Source organism: Arachis stenosperma, chromosome 3 (genome assembly GCF_014773155.1).
Source record: "Arachis stenosperma cultivar V10309 chromosome 3, arast.V10309.gnm1.PFL2, whole genome shotgun sequence".
NCBI lineage: Eukaryota > Viridiplantae > Streptophyta > Magnoliopsida > Fabales > Fabaceae > Arachis > Arachis stenosperma.
Window position 1 is genome coordinate 36,202,753 of NC_080379.1, and position 14,269 is coordinate 36,217,021.

A 14,269-nucleotide genomic window follows, 5' to 3' on the forward strand; every position below is an offset into this window, starting at 1 on the left:
GATTGCATGGTTTATTCTTCTGTGCTGATTATATGTTTTCTTTAATTATTTATTATGTGACTAAAAGGTAGCAAGTTTTTAACTTTTAATTGCACTGGATGTATAAAAAGCTACAAAAGTTAATTTCATCTATAAAAGCTTACGCTTTTAACATCTTCGCAAGTAGTGCTCTTATGTCCATTCATTAGCAAAATCCTTGTTTCAATCACCTTGCTTGTGGAGACTGATGTTTTTTTTATCCCTCCTTGTAATTTCAGAAACTAAAATATTTGGCAATGGATGGACGGAATTTTCGCGCGATTGATTCACATTATGTATTTGACAGTTCTGAGGTGCGTTTCAGGCATGCTGGCCCTGTACCACACACAGGTCGGCAAATGTATCGACGCAATAGAAGAGGACTTTCCAGAACAACTCTTGGACAGGGAAATTTTCCTGCTATTGAGTTAGTCCAAGTTGATGTAATATTTCTTGTGTCTGTTAAATAAGTACTTTTTCTATAAAATCATGCTTCTTTCACATTTTTACTTACCTGTATTTTCATTATCTTGACTTAACCGATGCTTGTGTGTGTAGGGTGTCGCGGTGCTTGTTAATCATTATATAGACACGGAATTGCGCGTTGAAGCTATGTCTTATGAGGTAATTAGACAAATTTGATACCATATTTTCCTATCAATAACTATAGATAGAATTCTAGGATATTCAAACTTATGGTAAGTTAAAACTTTTTTTACTCTTTGAAATGTAAACTACAGGGATTGAATGCATTGGGCCAGCAGATTGGCCATGTAAGCACTGGTTTATCAGAGGAAATAATAACCAATCAAATGAAGACAAAAACATATTTAATGGCTGCTAGTGCTGTTAATTTGGAGGAGGCAATTGTGGAAGCTGATGTTTGTATAATATGCCAGGTAATAAACTCTTGTTATGCGCAGCATGTTTCATTCATTCAGCATGAACTCTTCTTTTGGATAATCTTTTGCTATTATTAATTAATTCCAATTTGTTGTGTATAACTTGACAGGATGAATACAAGAACCAAGATATGATTGGAGTTCTTCAATGTGGGCATGAATATCATGCTGATTGTTTAAGGAAATGGTTGCTTGTGAGAAATGTCTGCCCCTTGTGCAAATCAGAAGCATTCATTCCAGGGGTGTAACTCAGAAGGAAATTAGGACTGTACTTCCCAAAATCTCAGCCTGACAAGTTATTGGAGAACACAGAAAAGTAATTTAAAGCAGCTAGTTGAGCTATGCTGACTTCGAAGTACTGCAGTGACTTGAGGTTTCCTATTTCTCTGGGAATGGTTCCAGTGAGCTCATTCATGGAAAGTGTTATGAATACAATGTTTGTAAGATTTGAAATTGCTGAGTGAATTGTACCAGAAAAGTGGTTATCCGAAACTTCTAAATCTATCATTTCTCTCGTGCTTCCAGTCTCTTTAGGAATATTCACTGTTGTATAAACTACCTCCTATATCACTCATCTTTTCAAACATTTATAAAATTAATGAAGGAGTTCAACATCTTTTTTCAAATTATAAGAAACAGGTTCTCATACACTAAGAGTGAAACAAGTTAAAAAAAAAGGATTTGAAAATACAGCACAACTTGTTGAAATAGTAAATTAAGGCTTTGCATATTGCATAATTTACAGAACAAAAGATTAGGATTAGGCATAACCCTCTTTTAGTGTTAGAAAGGGTGATTTGATTACTGGTGGGATCATAGTATCAAATTTATGATTATTCAAAGTGATTCTACAACCCCCTTTAATTGAAATCAGTGATCCTACAACTACATAATATATATCAACATTATAATTATTATTAAAATAGTTTAATGTTGCAGAAACACGGCATAATGCAGAGAGCTACAATTCTCCATTCAATGAGACAGGTAATTAGAACAACAATTCTCCATTCAATTCATACAAATTAATTAAGTCCTAACCAATAAAAAAGTGAACCACAGTAAAGAAGAAACTTACAGCAGGATCCATTGAAATGAAGAGTTCAATATTGAGAAATTTTAAAATCTGCACATTTTCAAATAATTGAAATGAAGAAGTTAGAAGTATACTAATGAAGGAACAAAACAGAACAAATCAACAAAATAGAAAAAACCTAGATAACAAACTCAGGATAAAACTCAGAACTCAGAACCAAGGGCAAGGAGGAGGCTTACCTCAATTGATGAGCTCCGTCAAGCCACCGACGAAAGAAGAAGAGAACCGAAAAAGAGATATATTCCGGCAAGAATATCACTGAGATTTGATTGGTGTACATTACATAAACCACAGAGTCTCTAGCAGCCAATGCAAGAATTTCAGCACATGACACCACCCCAGGGCATTCTTTCTCCACCATGGATTTGATGTCATCAATCACATTGAACCCTCTTGCTGAATTGTTGTTTGCAGCCACCGTCTGCTCTCCTATGAACTTGCTCGTATCGTCCAGCAGTATCGATGCATCACACCCTGATTGCGTCACCATAATGTAGTTTCAGCAACAAGTAACTAAACATTCTTTAGACTAAAGTTTAGGTTGGTTCATCGTGTCGAAGATATAACCATTTATATGACTTTTTCTATTGGCTTTAAATTTTGGGATAAATGGTTTTATGATACAGTATCAGAGCTACTGACATTTATACGAAGCAGTCATGGAAATGAAGGCGGAGTATTGAAGCTCCCATGCGAGCTTCTTTCTGAAGGGCTTTGGTGATTCCGGTCTTGACTATGGCCAGAAGGTTCCGGCAGCCGCAGGAGTAGAAATCTGTACGTAGCTGAGCAGCATTTGCTTCAGAAACTGTAGCTGCAGCAAGAGCAAACAAGAGCAAAAATAAGAAGTAGAAGCCATTTATGTTGAGTTTCTTCAATTTTCTATTGTTGCTTTCTCTTATAGTCACAAATGTTTTGCACCAAAATATAATGATTAATTATTTGGTGAATTATATTGAACCAATTGAATTATTGAAATTACCTTATATCTCCGTATATATTTATTAATATCGTATTTATTTTTAAAGTCAAAATAATATGATTAAAAATTGTAACTTATTAAAACTTCACATTTTATGAAATAATTTTTAAATTTTTAAACTTATAAACTTATGTCATTACAAAAGTTATTAGATCGATTAATATTTCTTGGTAACATGGTGCATCGAAACACCATCATTCAGTATTAGTTAGTATGAAAAGAAACTAATAACAACTTTTGTTATTTAATATATAATTTATTCTATTAAAAAATAAATTAATATTTTTTGAACTGTAAATACATTTCTTTCTAATTTTTTATACTATTTTATTTGATAATATTTATCATTAAAAAATAGTAAATGACTACACTACCATACAATATATATGATGTACAAAGTAATTTTTTATCTTAAAATTAATTCTGATTAATGAGAAAATTTAAAATATTTTTTTATTTTCTTACTCAAATATAAATCTATTCTATCTATCTATCTATCTATCTATCTATCTATTGTATCCATAAAAATCGAGTTTTTTCTATATAATGATAAAACTGACATGGCATACTTTCAAGAGTGTTTCCTGATTTATTTCTTTTAATTTATTAAATACAATTCATTACGATGGATTAATTATATCAACTAATTAATTTGATTAGATATTTAAGTATCATACGATTTAATATTATGTATATTAATTAAATGAATATAATAAATACAAATTAATTTAGTTAGAAGTTCATTGTTTTATAGTCTTTTATATATAGTCTTTTATAATCTTTTATATATATATATATATATATATATATATATATATATATATATATATATATATATATATATATATATATATACATGACAGAATAAAAATTGTAAAAATAATCTTTTTATCACTTTGGATATTTTAACTCTTTTTTCTTTATTTTTTTTCTCTTTACGTGTAAGTTTTTCTGCGTTAACTTTGTTTATTTAATGATTGAAATATACTCATGTTAATTCTATCCTATAATAGTCTATTTTTCTCATATTGTATTTTGATTTGTATAGTTATTATTGATCTTGCAGTGTTTTTTTTGAATTATTTTTTATTTTTTATGACTTGATAATTAAAAATAAAATAAAATAATAATAGCCAAAGACGGAGGCTAAAAGTCTAAAACAGCAACATCATTCTTCAACATTATTATTAATATGAACTTTATTATTTCTTTTCTAACGTTCTTTAATGTGATCTTTATTTCTTATTCTTTATTATTATTAATGTTTTTATTATTTTATAAATCTCTTTGTAATAATTCTTTGATAAAATAGTTTTTTGGTCTATTAAATTTTTTTCTATTTTTTTGTCAAAAATAATATATATTAGAAAAAAAAGATATAAATTAAAATTTAAAATTTAAATTTAAATAAAATATACAAAGGATCATTATTAAATTGAGATCTAGAATTTATTTTAATTATTTTAAAATTAAATAAAAAATTTTAAAACAAATCAAACAACTCTAGTCTTGAAAGAAATATTTTAGTGTATTTAAGATTAACTAATAAGGTATTTTAGTCTTTTAATATAAAATTCAAATATCTACTCTCGAAAAACAACCTTAACCATAAAAGGATATTTTAGTATTTAAAATTGATCCTAAATGGAGTATTTTAATCTTCTAAAATTTACTACAAGAATATTTTAGTATTAAAATCAAATTTGAAATTTTACATTTTTTATTCTTTTAAATACTCATATTAAAAAAAAGTGTATTTTAGTCTTATAAATAAAATCTTACTAAGAGTATTTTAGTTTTTTTTAAGATTAATTAAATTTGTAAACTCGTTATTTTGAAATAAAATTTATACATACTAACAAAATTCAATAAAAAAATTCTAACAGAAAAAGAGTACGTATTCTGTACTCAAAAAAAAATGAAAAAAGAAAAAAGCGGGAAAGTGTTCAAAAGTGATCGGAACCGAATTAAACTGACCAGCTAAATTAAGAAAATAAAAAAAATGTTTTACTGTTTTTATTGTGTAAATCAGAAGCATTCATTCCTGAAGAAAAATCAAATACATATTAATTTACCAAGAGGTGGAAGCTGATGTTTGTGTAATATGTCAGGTAATGAACTCCTGGACGGAAAAATTTTTTTCTCATTGAATTAGTCTAAGTTGATGTAATATTTCTTGTGTCTGTTAAATAACTACTTTTTCTATAGGATCATACTTCTTTCACATTTTTACTTACCTGTATTTTCATTATCTTAACTTAACCGATGCTTGTTTGTATAGGGTACGGTGTCGCGGTGCTTGTTAATCATTATATAGACACGGAATTGCGCGTTGAAGATATGTCTTATGAGGTAATTAGACAAAATTTAATACCATATTTTCTTATCAATAATTATAGATAGAATTTTAGGATATTCAAACGTACAGTAAGACTCTTTGAAATGTAACTACAGGGATTGAATGTATTAAACAGATTGGCCATGTAAACACTGTTTTATCAGAGGAAATAATAACCAATCAAATGAAGACAAAAACATATTTAATGGCTGCTAGTGCTATTAATTTGGAGAAGGCTGATGTTTGTGTAATATGCCAGGTAATGAACTCTTCTTATGCGCAACATGTTTCATTCATTCAGCATGAACTCTTCTCTTGGATGATTTTTGGCTATTAGTAATTCCAATTTGTTGTGTATAACTTAACAGGATGAATATAAGAACCAAGATATGATTGGAGTTCTTCAATGTGGGCATGAATATCATGCTGATTGTTTAAGGAAATGATTGCTTGTGAGAAATGTCTGTGCCCCTTGTGTAAATCAGAAGCATTCATTTTAGGGGTGTAAATCAGAAGAAAATAATTGTTAGAAAGATAAACAGAAGATTGTACTTCACAAAATTTTACTTTTTCGATTCATTTAAATACTAGTATTAATTAAAAAAAGATATATTTTAGTTTTTTAAAAAGAATTTTAAAAAGGGTATTTTAGTCTTCTTAAGATTAATTAAACTTTTAAATTTATTATTTTAAAATCAAATCCAAATTTCTATTCTCTAATACATTAAACAATAGTGGCAGTTTTCATCCATTTAAAATTAAATATAAAGTATTTTAGTCTTTTTAAAACTAAAATTCAATATTTAATTTCCAATACAAATAAAGCATTGAGCAACCTTAATTTTAAAGGGATATTTCAGTCTTTGTATAAATAATTTTAAATGAGTATTTTAGAGCATAATCAAATTTTAATATATGATTTCTAACATAATTAAAGAACATTAATTTTAAAAGAGATATTTTAATCTTCATAAAAATCATAAAGCATGTAAATTAGTAAACAATATTAATCATAAAAAGTTCCGTTAGTCTTTTAAAAAGCAGTTCTTATGCTGTCCTGCTGCTAAGGTTTTTCAAGTTCTACTAGAATTTGCAAAAAATATTTATTTTGTTAGTCAAAATCTCTAGAGTGTCAACGATAATACAATGGCACCTCCTGCTGTCTCATAGGAAACGGGTAGAGGACAAACTAAATTAGAGAAGGAACAGATCATAACTTTAGTAGATGAGGACATCAAAGAAGGATTGGATTTATGTATTAAAAGTTTGATTAAAAGATTACTGGCGGACAGTGCAGCTACATTGGATGCTGCTCTAAACACAATATGGAGACAACCAGAAGGTTTCCAGGATTTAGATCACGGAGGTAACAAATTCCAATTTTTATTCAAGGATGAAATCGAATTGCTCAAGATGGAGAAATGGGCTCCTTGGTTGTTCAAGAATTATATTCTAAATCTGAAAAGATGGAGGGAAGATTCAATTATCAATGATGCAGAATTCTCTCATGTTCCTATATGGGTACAACTGTGGGGTTTACTGGAGCAATATAAAACCAAAGGATTGGAAAAAAGGGTAGGAGAGACGCTGAAAAAGGTGATGGATGTTGCTATATTTTCTATCAAGGAAAAGGAGGAGAGGATTTTAAAAATTCAAATCCTCCCAAACATCACAAAACCATTGAGGAGGAAGATGAGAATCTTGGGAAACAAAAACAAAATTATTGACCTTCAACTCAAATACGAGAGGATTGGTAATTTTGTTATTGTTGTGGGTGCATCGGGCATGAGATCAGGGCATGTTCAGAAAACCCAGCAAATATAGCACAAGGAGGAGAAGAAGAAGCGGAATGGGGAGCATGGCTAAGGGCACGTCAATTTGGTAGGTGAGTGGAGGATCAAAAAGAAAATAACAATCCAAATCAACCCAATGCTACACAGAGAGACATACATAAACAGAAAAAATCAATCCCAGTTAACCTGATAAGAGAATTTGCAAGTCTCTTTGTTCAGGACCAGAACTCACAAATCAAACAAGATGATCAAGAGGTGCAAAGTGGCCGAAAAATACTAATAATGGAAAGGAATAGGGAGAGTTCATAAACAATGGGAAGAAGGAGATAAAGACAGCAACATAGTGGCCCAATCAATAGAGCCAACTCTGCCCAAATTACATGATGGATGCTTCACCTTCAGTGCTGCAGGAGGTAATGGGAGGGGAGGAGAAATTAAGAAACAAAATCTGAAGCAAATAGCAAGGAAAAAGCACAGCTTTCAAGATATCTTAAGTATTAAGAGGAGATCTGGAGGATCGGGGGAGAGTATAGGTGTTAAAAAGCTTTGTCAGGAGGAAGAGGAAGAGCTGAATAAGGGAGAGGGTGCCACCCAACAATTGACACCCAATGAGGGATGAAAGTGATGATGTGGAATTGTCGGGGTTTGGAAAAACCCCTGACAGTTCACAACATCAAAAGGATTTCTAGATCCCATTCCCCCGAGGTATTATTTCAATGTGAGACAAAAAATACTACCTTGATAGTGAAGAGAGTGCTAAGGAGGGAAGGCTACAAATCTGTTTTAACAATTGATCCAATGGGCATGTCCGAAGGATTAGCAGTGGCTTGGAAGGATGAAGTGCGGGTGCACATAGTGGAACATGACCAATTCTTTGTGTACTTTTTCATAGAGGACCAGCAAGCGGATTTAAAATGAAAAATTATAAGAGTTCACTTGCACACAGATGAGACAAATAGAGGGTTTCAATTTGCAAAACTATTGCAGATATTGGAAGGAGGGAGTGAAACGCTAGCAATAATAGGAGACTTCAGTACAATTAAAAATCAAGAGGAAAAGGAGGGAGAAAGACAAAAATCCAGCACTTCAATAAAACAGTTTAGGGATTTCATCAATGAGGAAAGGCTAGTCGACATTAGTTATGAGGGAGATAAATGCACTTGGAGCAATCGTCAATTTGGAGAGAATCATATAAAGAAAAGATTGGACAGAGCTCTTGTTACAAATGAGTGAAAATGTGAATTTCCAGCAACCACTCTTGCACACTTATCCGATTCTGGTTCAGACCATAAGGTCATTCTTCTCAACACGGGTGGTGAAGAAAGGAGGGTAAAAAGGAGGTTCAGATTTTAGGAGCGATGGTGCAAAAATAAAGAGGTGATTAGTTTAATCAAACAGGCATGGATAATAGTTATTCAAGGGTCACCAATATTTAAGCTAGCCGGAAAGCTAAAGTGTTATAGACATTCAATTGTACAATGGCAGCAGCACTCTGAATCTAATTCAAGGAAGAAAATTCAGATTCTCAAGAATCAGATAGAATTTAAAATGAAGAAAGGAGTTCAGGCAGATGGGAACGCTATCCGAATCTTAGAAACGGAACTAGAAGACGCATTGGAGAAAGAAGAGCGGTATTGGATTCGGAGGGAGAAGTCTAGGGTGCAATGGCTCAACTGAGGCGATAGAAATACTAAATTTTTTCATTCCAAGTTTCAACCGAGGAACCGAAAAAATCGAATAAAGGAGTTGGAGGACGAGGAGGGGAATATGGCAAAGGAACCAGCAGAACTAGCGGAAGTTGCACAGAAATACTTTGAAAATCTATTCACAACAAGCTGTCCTAGAGACCCGACTACAGAATTGGATGGAATCCGCCAAAAAATAAATGCAGCCACTAATAGAATGCTGTGTAGGCCAGTGACTAAAGAGAAAATTAAAGCAGTAGTCTTCTCCATCAACCCTTTTTGGCTCCAGGAGATGATGGATTCACAGTAAAATTTAGTAACCGACACGTGAGCTCACGGCCAATAGGATAGAAAATTAAAGCAGCAGTCTTCTCTATCAACCCTTTTTCGGCCAGTGACTGAAGAGGAAAGGCACTCTCCTTCCTTTATGATCCTCCTGGAGATGCGCAACCTAGAGACTAATGTCTGGGTTAGCTACCAGATGTGTCGAGTTCTGACAAAGTAACCGACACGTGAGCTCATGGCCAGTAGGATAAAAATTCATCATATGCATATGTGTGCTTTGCTTGCTATGCATTCATTGGGAATGCCTAATTGATTATATTCTGTTAATTATTGTAATTGCTACTTGAACTACTTGTTTTCTACCTGTGCTTGCCTCATCTGTTTGTTTGTCTATGAATTATCGAAGATGGAGGAATGGAGGAAAGGTGAAACAGTTTAGTGTCTAAATTAAGTTTAAGTTAGGTAGAATAATCCTTAGAGGATCATCTCTTTCTATGGTTGCTGTTCAGTATTTTAAGTTTTATAACCTGAGTGTCGGCATTCTAGAATTGCCTCTGGCATTCCCAGGACCTTATATCTTATGTGCGTGATACCTTTACCATACTGAGAACCTCCGGTTCTCACCCCATACTGTGTTGTTATTTTTCAGATGCAAGTTGAGAGGCTCCTCGGTTGGCGTCCGGACTTCTAAAGCAGAGCTGTTACTGGGTTTTCTTTTAATGTATAGTTCGTGTTTATATATATACTTAACTCTCCGAGCAGCTACTTTATTTTGTACCTCTTAGAGGTTTATGGAGAATTAGGGTTTAACTTTGTATTTTGGATTGTTGGGGTATGTATATATGTATGTAAATATTCTCCGGCCAGCCTTAGCTTCGCAGCTGATTTAGAAGCTTGTTATTTTGTATTCTTAACCCTCTATTCCTACTTTCTGTTTATTTATTATGCATTTGAACCTTAGTTTTTTCACATGCAAGTAATCTTGTTTCCGGAGCATTGCGCTTTTTATTTTACGATTTTTCCTTTATCCGTTTTTCAAGGCTCCTCGTATACTGTATCCTTTTCAATATTATTATATATATTTTTATTTTAGAGGTCGTAGCGTCTCGCCACCTCTGCTTTACATCCTAGGTGTAAAGTTTTGTGTGATAGGGTGTTACAGTCCTAAATTATTGAATAGCATAAATTGTTCTGATTTGTCTTCACATAAATTAATATTCAAGATTGGTATTCCGATGATATAACTGAAGAATATTGACCAATTCAATTATCTTTGTAATGGTACAAGATTACAAATTAGAGAACTTAAAAATCATGTCAAAGAATGTAAAATCGTAACAGGCAAGAGCGGTTCAAAAGTTTTACTCATGAATTACGTAGGAATATTTACAAATTCAACTATCAATATTGTCTATAAAAAAGTCTTTAAAAAGATAGGATCTTAATATAAATATGTTAATTTTATTTTAAATTGTGATTGAAATTAATGAATAATTATTTTACTTTAAAAAATATAAAATGATAATTACTCACCATTCTCAAGTTAAAACTTTAATTTTGTAGTGATTTTGTAAATTTTTTAGGATAGTAATTATTTTGTATGATTTTTCTTAAAATATTTAAACATATAAATACTTCTATATTTTTATAATTTTTTTTGTAGGACACAAATTCTTATGTTTGTATAATTTAAATTAGTAGAGTTAATTTTTGAGTTAATTTTTTTATTTAATTTTAGATTTTATTATTTTATTCTCAAAAGATTTGACTTACTTTTATGTCGATTTGTTTGGGATAAGTCCTATTTGTGTCCCTAACGTTTAAATCGTCCTATTTGTATTTATAACGTTTATAAAAGTGATTCATTGTTATCCTACTATCAATTATACTAACAAATCAGCTTATATTTTTTAATTATTCTCACTTGAATGTATTCATTCTCAATTAGGTCTCACTTGGATGTGTTCGATTTTAATATTATACCCACTATTTGTGTTTAGATTCAATTATGTCCCTAAAAAAGTGAATTATGTAAATGTTGTAGGAATTAGTTTCAACTTTTGATGAGCTATTTTTTGGAGTGGATTATCAATTCTATCCCAGACATTTGTATTCTAACTTCAAGAAGAGATTTTTAAAACTCAAACTAAAGCGTTCATGATGTGTAATTGATAGCAGGATAACATTGAATCACTTTTACAAACGTTAGGGATACAAATAGGACGATTTAAACGTTAGGGACACAAATAGGATTTACCCTAAATGTTGGGGACAAAAATGATACTTTACTCTTAAATATTTTTGTGAGACAATCTGAACACTTTTGATGGATAAAATTTTATAGTTGTTTTATATGCATTTTTCTATTGTGTCTAAGTGAAATAAGTGATCTATTTGGCTAATTTTTTTTGGATATTACAATCGAAAGAGTATAATACATTAATATTACACTAATTTAATGTAATGCACTGATATGAAAATTTTCAATGTCATAAAAAATCGTGATTTACGATTTCAAGAAGAGATAAAAAAATTGTGAAAATGAGATTAACGATTTTAAGTAAGACAAATTTTTTTTTTCAGAATTTCTACAACCATAAAATCGTTACTCTCATTTTCTAAGTTGATTCTAGCCATTGATTGTTGATCCAAAACTTTTTAATTATTGTTCCTCTTCACTCAAATCGTTGGTAACAATTTTAAACAAATCGGCACGATTTCTTTAAAACCAATTATGAGTCTCATAGTTAGGCATTACACACCCAAAATTTCATTTTTACGTATTACACAACTGTAATGTGCATATAAAAAATAATTAGCGGATCTATTTTGTTTATTGGATGAAAAGATTAAAAGATTCAGTCTAAGGTAATTCTTAATGTTAGTTATCTGCGTTTTATCCTTTTGGACTAAGTTATCAAGAATAGATTTTTTAAAGGTCTAATACAAAAAAATCTTCCAATAACCTAAATTGCTAAGAATAAATTTTTTAAAAGTCTAATAAAAATTTCTTTTCTCTCCTTTTGTTTTTGTGTACCTTTCATTAGTTGTTTTTCTTTTTTATAAGGTTTACTATAAGTAATTTAATAATTTATTGAAATTTTAGTAATTTATTAATATTTCAAAGATTTAATTCTTCTACAAATTTCTATATTTTTATTAAATTTTAATAGGTCAAATAATTTTAGCAATTAGTACTCAATTTCATTATTTCTGACATTCTTGTGGTTTTCTTAAGTTAGTGATATTGTTATGAATATTCAACAAATTAGAAATAGCGATATTGTTGATTGATAAAACAATTGAAATAAACCATTATAATCAAAATATAATAGATATCAGTAAGTGTTTGTTTGAGTATTATTAAATTAATAAAAAAATTAACAAAAAAAATTTAATATGTTTGACAAATTTTTAGTAATAATAATAAAAATATTAAAATTTTTTTTGAAAAAGCTATAATTTTACATTTTTTTTAAAAAGATATTTTTTATATAATAAATCAACAAAAAGTACTCTTATTATATTATTATATATTACTCACTTAGAAGTTGTGGGTTCGAGTCTCTCTATCTTTAGTAAAAAAAAATACTTTTATATTATTATATTCAAATATAATTAATAAATATAAAATTTTTTGTATGAGATATCAAAATATAAAATTACTTTTATTTTTTAAAAGATATTTTTTAAAAAATAATTCAAAAAATTTTTTTTTAGAAACTCATCCAAAACAAGTCCGGCAACTTATTATACACAGATATTGATACGGATACAGAACACAATACTACATAAGACACGGTATACAACATGACATGGAATATACTGAATCTATAAATTTTAAAATCTTGTAATTTTAGAAACTAAATTATAAAAATAAAATATTCTATGCTATATGAATCGAGCGACTGGTTTATTCGTGCTGATTCCTTTGTCCCTTCTAGAGGTCTCAACATTGTGCAGCCTAGTATCGGAACAATGACGACATCTTCTTTGAATTCATCTAATATTGATTCACATTATGTACTTGATGCTTGTGACAATATTATGATTATGAATAGGATGATACCATCCGGTCAGACTCAACGTTAACATGATTTCACTATAGATTTTTACCTATCTTATATTATGATGGGAATCCTTCGTTTAGTACCAGTATATTACCTCTGCCTTAAAATTACGGTGTATCTGGTCACTTATCAAAATTTTCAGATACATCTTAATATATGTTATAAAAATTGATTAGATCTTGAAATAGAAATTAAAAAATTATTAGTCTTTTAATATCTCATCTTGTTTTGTAGTGATTAGTTTATAATTGACTTTTAAGGAATAATTTTAAAGAGTAGGAAAAAATTATTTTTAAACAGACATTTTAATATTTAGAATTTATCTTAAACGAAATATTTTAATCTTCTAAAAATTTACTACAAGAATATTTTAGTATTAAAATCAAATTTAAAATTTGACTTTTTTTATTCTTTTAAATACTAGTATTAAAAAAAAAGTGTATTTTAATCTTTTAAAAAGAATTTTAAGAAGAGTATTTTAGTCTTTTTAACATTAATTAAACTTGTAAAGTCGTTATTTTAAAATGAATTCTAAATTTTTATATTGTCAACAAAAATCAATAAAAAAATTCTAATAGAAAAAGAGTATATATTCTATACTCAGGACAAATAAGAGAAGAAGAGAGTGAGAGAGTGAGAGAGTGTTCAAAATCGATACGGACCAAACTAAATTGACTAACTGAACCGAACAAATAAAAAACCGAACATACCAAAAACCAAAAAAACAAAAAAATGTTTTGCTATTTTTACTGTGGTTTGGTTTGATTTTCGGTTCTGATAATAAAAATTTTAACTGAATTGAACCGAACTGGTATTATATAAAATTCTAAAAAATTATATCAAATTTTGTAATTAAATTCCTATCATGACAAAAATATTAGAATAATTAACAGAATATTCCGTAAAATAAAACGAATATACTTAACATTTGACTTAATATTCTGCATAGTTTAATAAAATATTCTATTAATTTTAACATTTTTATCACACTAGAAACTTAATTATAAAATATAAATGATATAATGACCCAATTAAAAAAAAATATAAAAACCTAATTAAAAATTTAATAAAATTATAGAGATGTACGCAATAATTAAATCTTA

The 14,269-nt window shown here is 29.4% G+C and overlaps 1 protein-coding gene across 1 annotated transcript; it reads left to right on the forward strand.

Moving 5' to 3' along the window:
* Positions 1–275: 275 nt before the first annotated feature.
* Positions 276–1,245, forward strand: LOC130965898 (probable E3 ubiquitin-protein ligase ZFP1). The gene is made up of 4 exons (XM_057890657.1): positions 276–461; positions 577–642; positions 759–917; positions 1,031–1,245. The coding sequence occupies exons 1-4, from the start codon at positions 276–278 to the stop codon at positions 1,166–1,168; spliced, it is 549 nt and encodes a 182-aa protein (XP_057746640.1). The 3' UTR covers positions 1,169–1,245.
* Positions 1,246–14,269: the final 13,024 nt, after the last annotated feature.

Bases quoted from the DNA above. Each gene is read 5' to 3' on its own strand.
- LOC130965898 (XM_057890657.1), top strand. From the start codon at position 276: ATGGATGGACGGAATTTTCGCGCGATTGATTCACATTATGTATTTGAC. The intron at 462-576 runs GTAATATTTCTT...TTGTGTGTGTAG, and splicing joins TTGAGTTAGTCCAAGTTGAT to GGTGTCGCGGTGCTTGTTAA. The intron at 643-758 runs GTAATTAGACAA...TGTAAACTACAG, and splicing joins TTGAAGCTATGTCTTATGAG to GGATTGAATGCATTGGGCCA.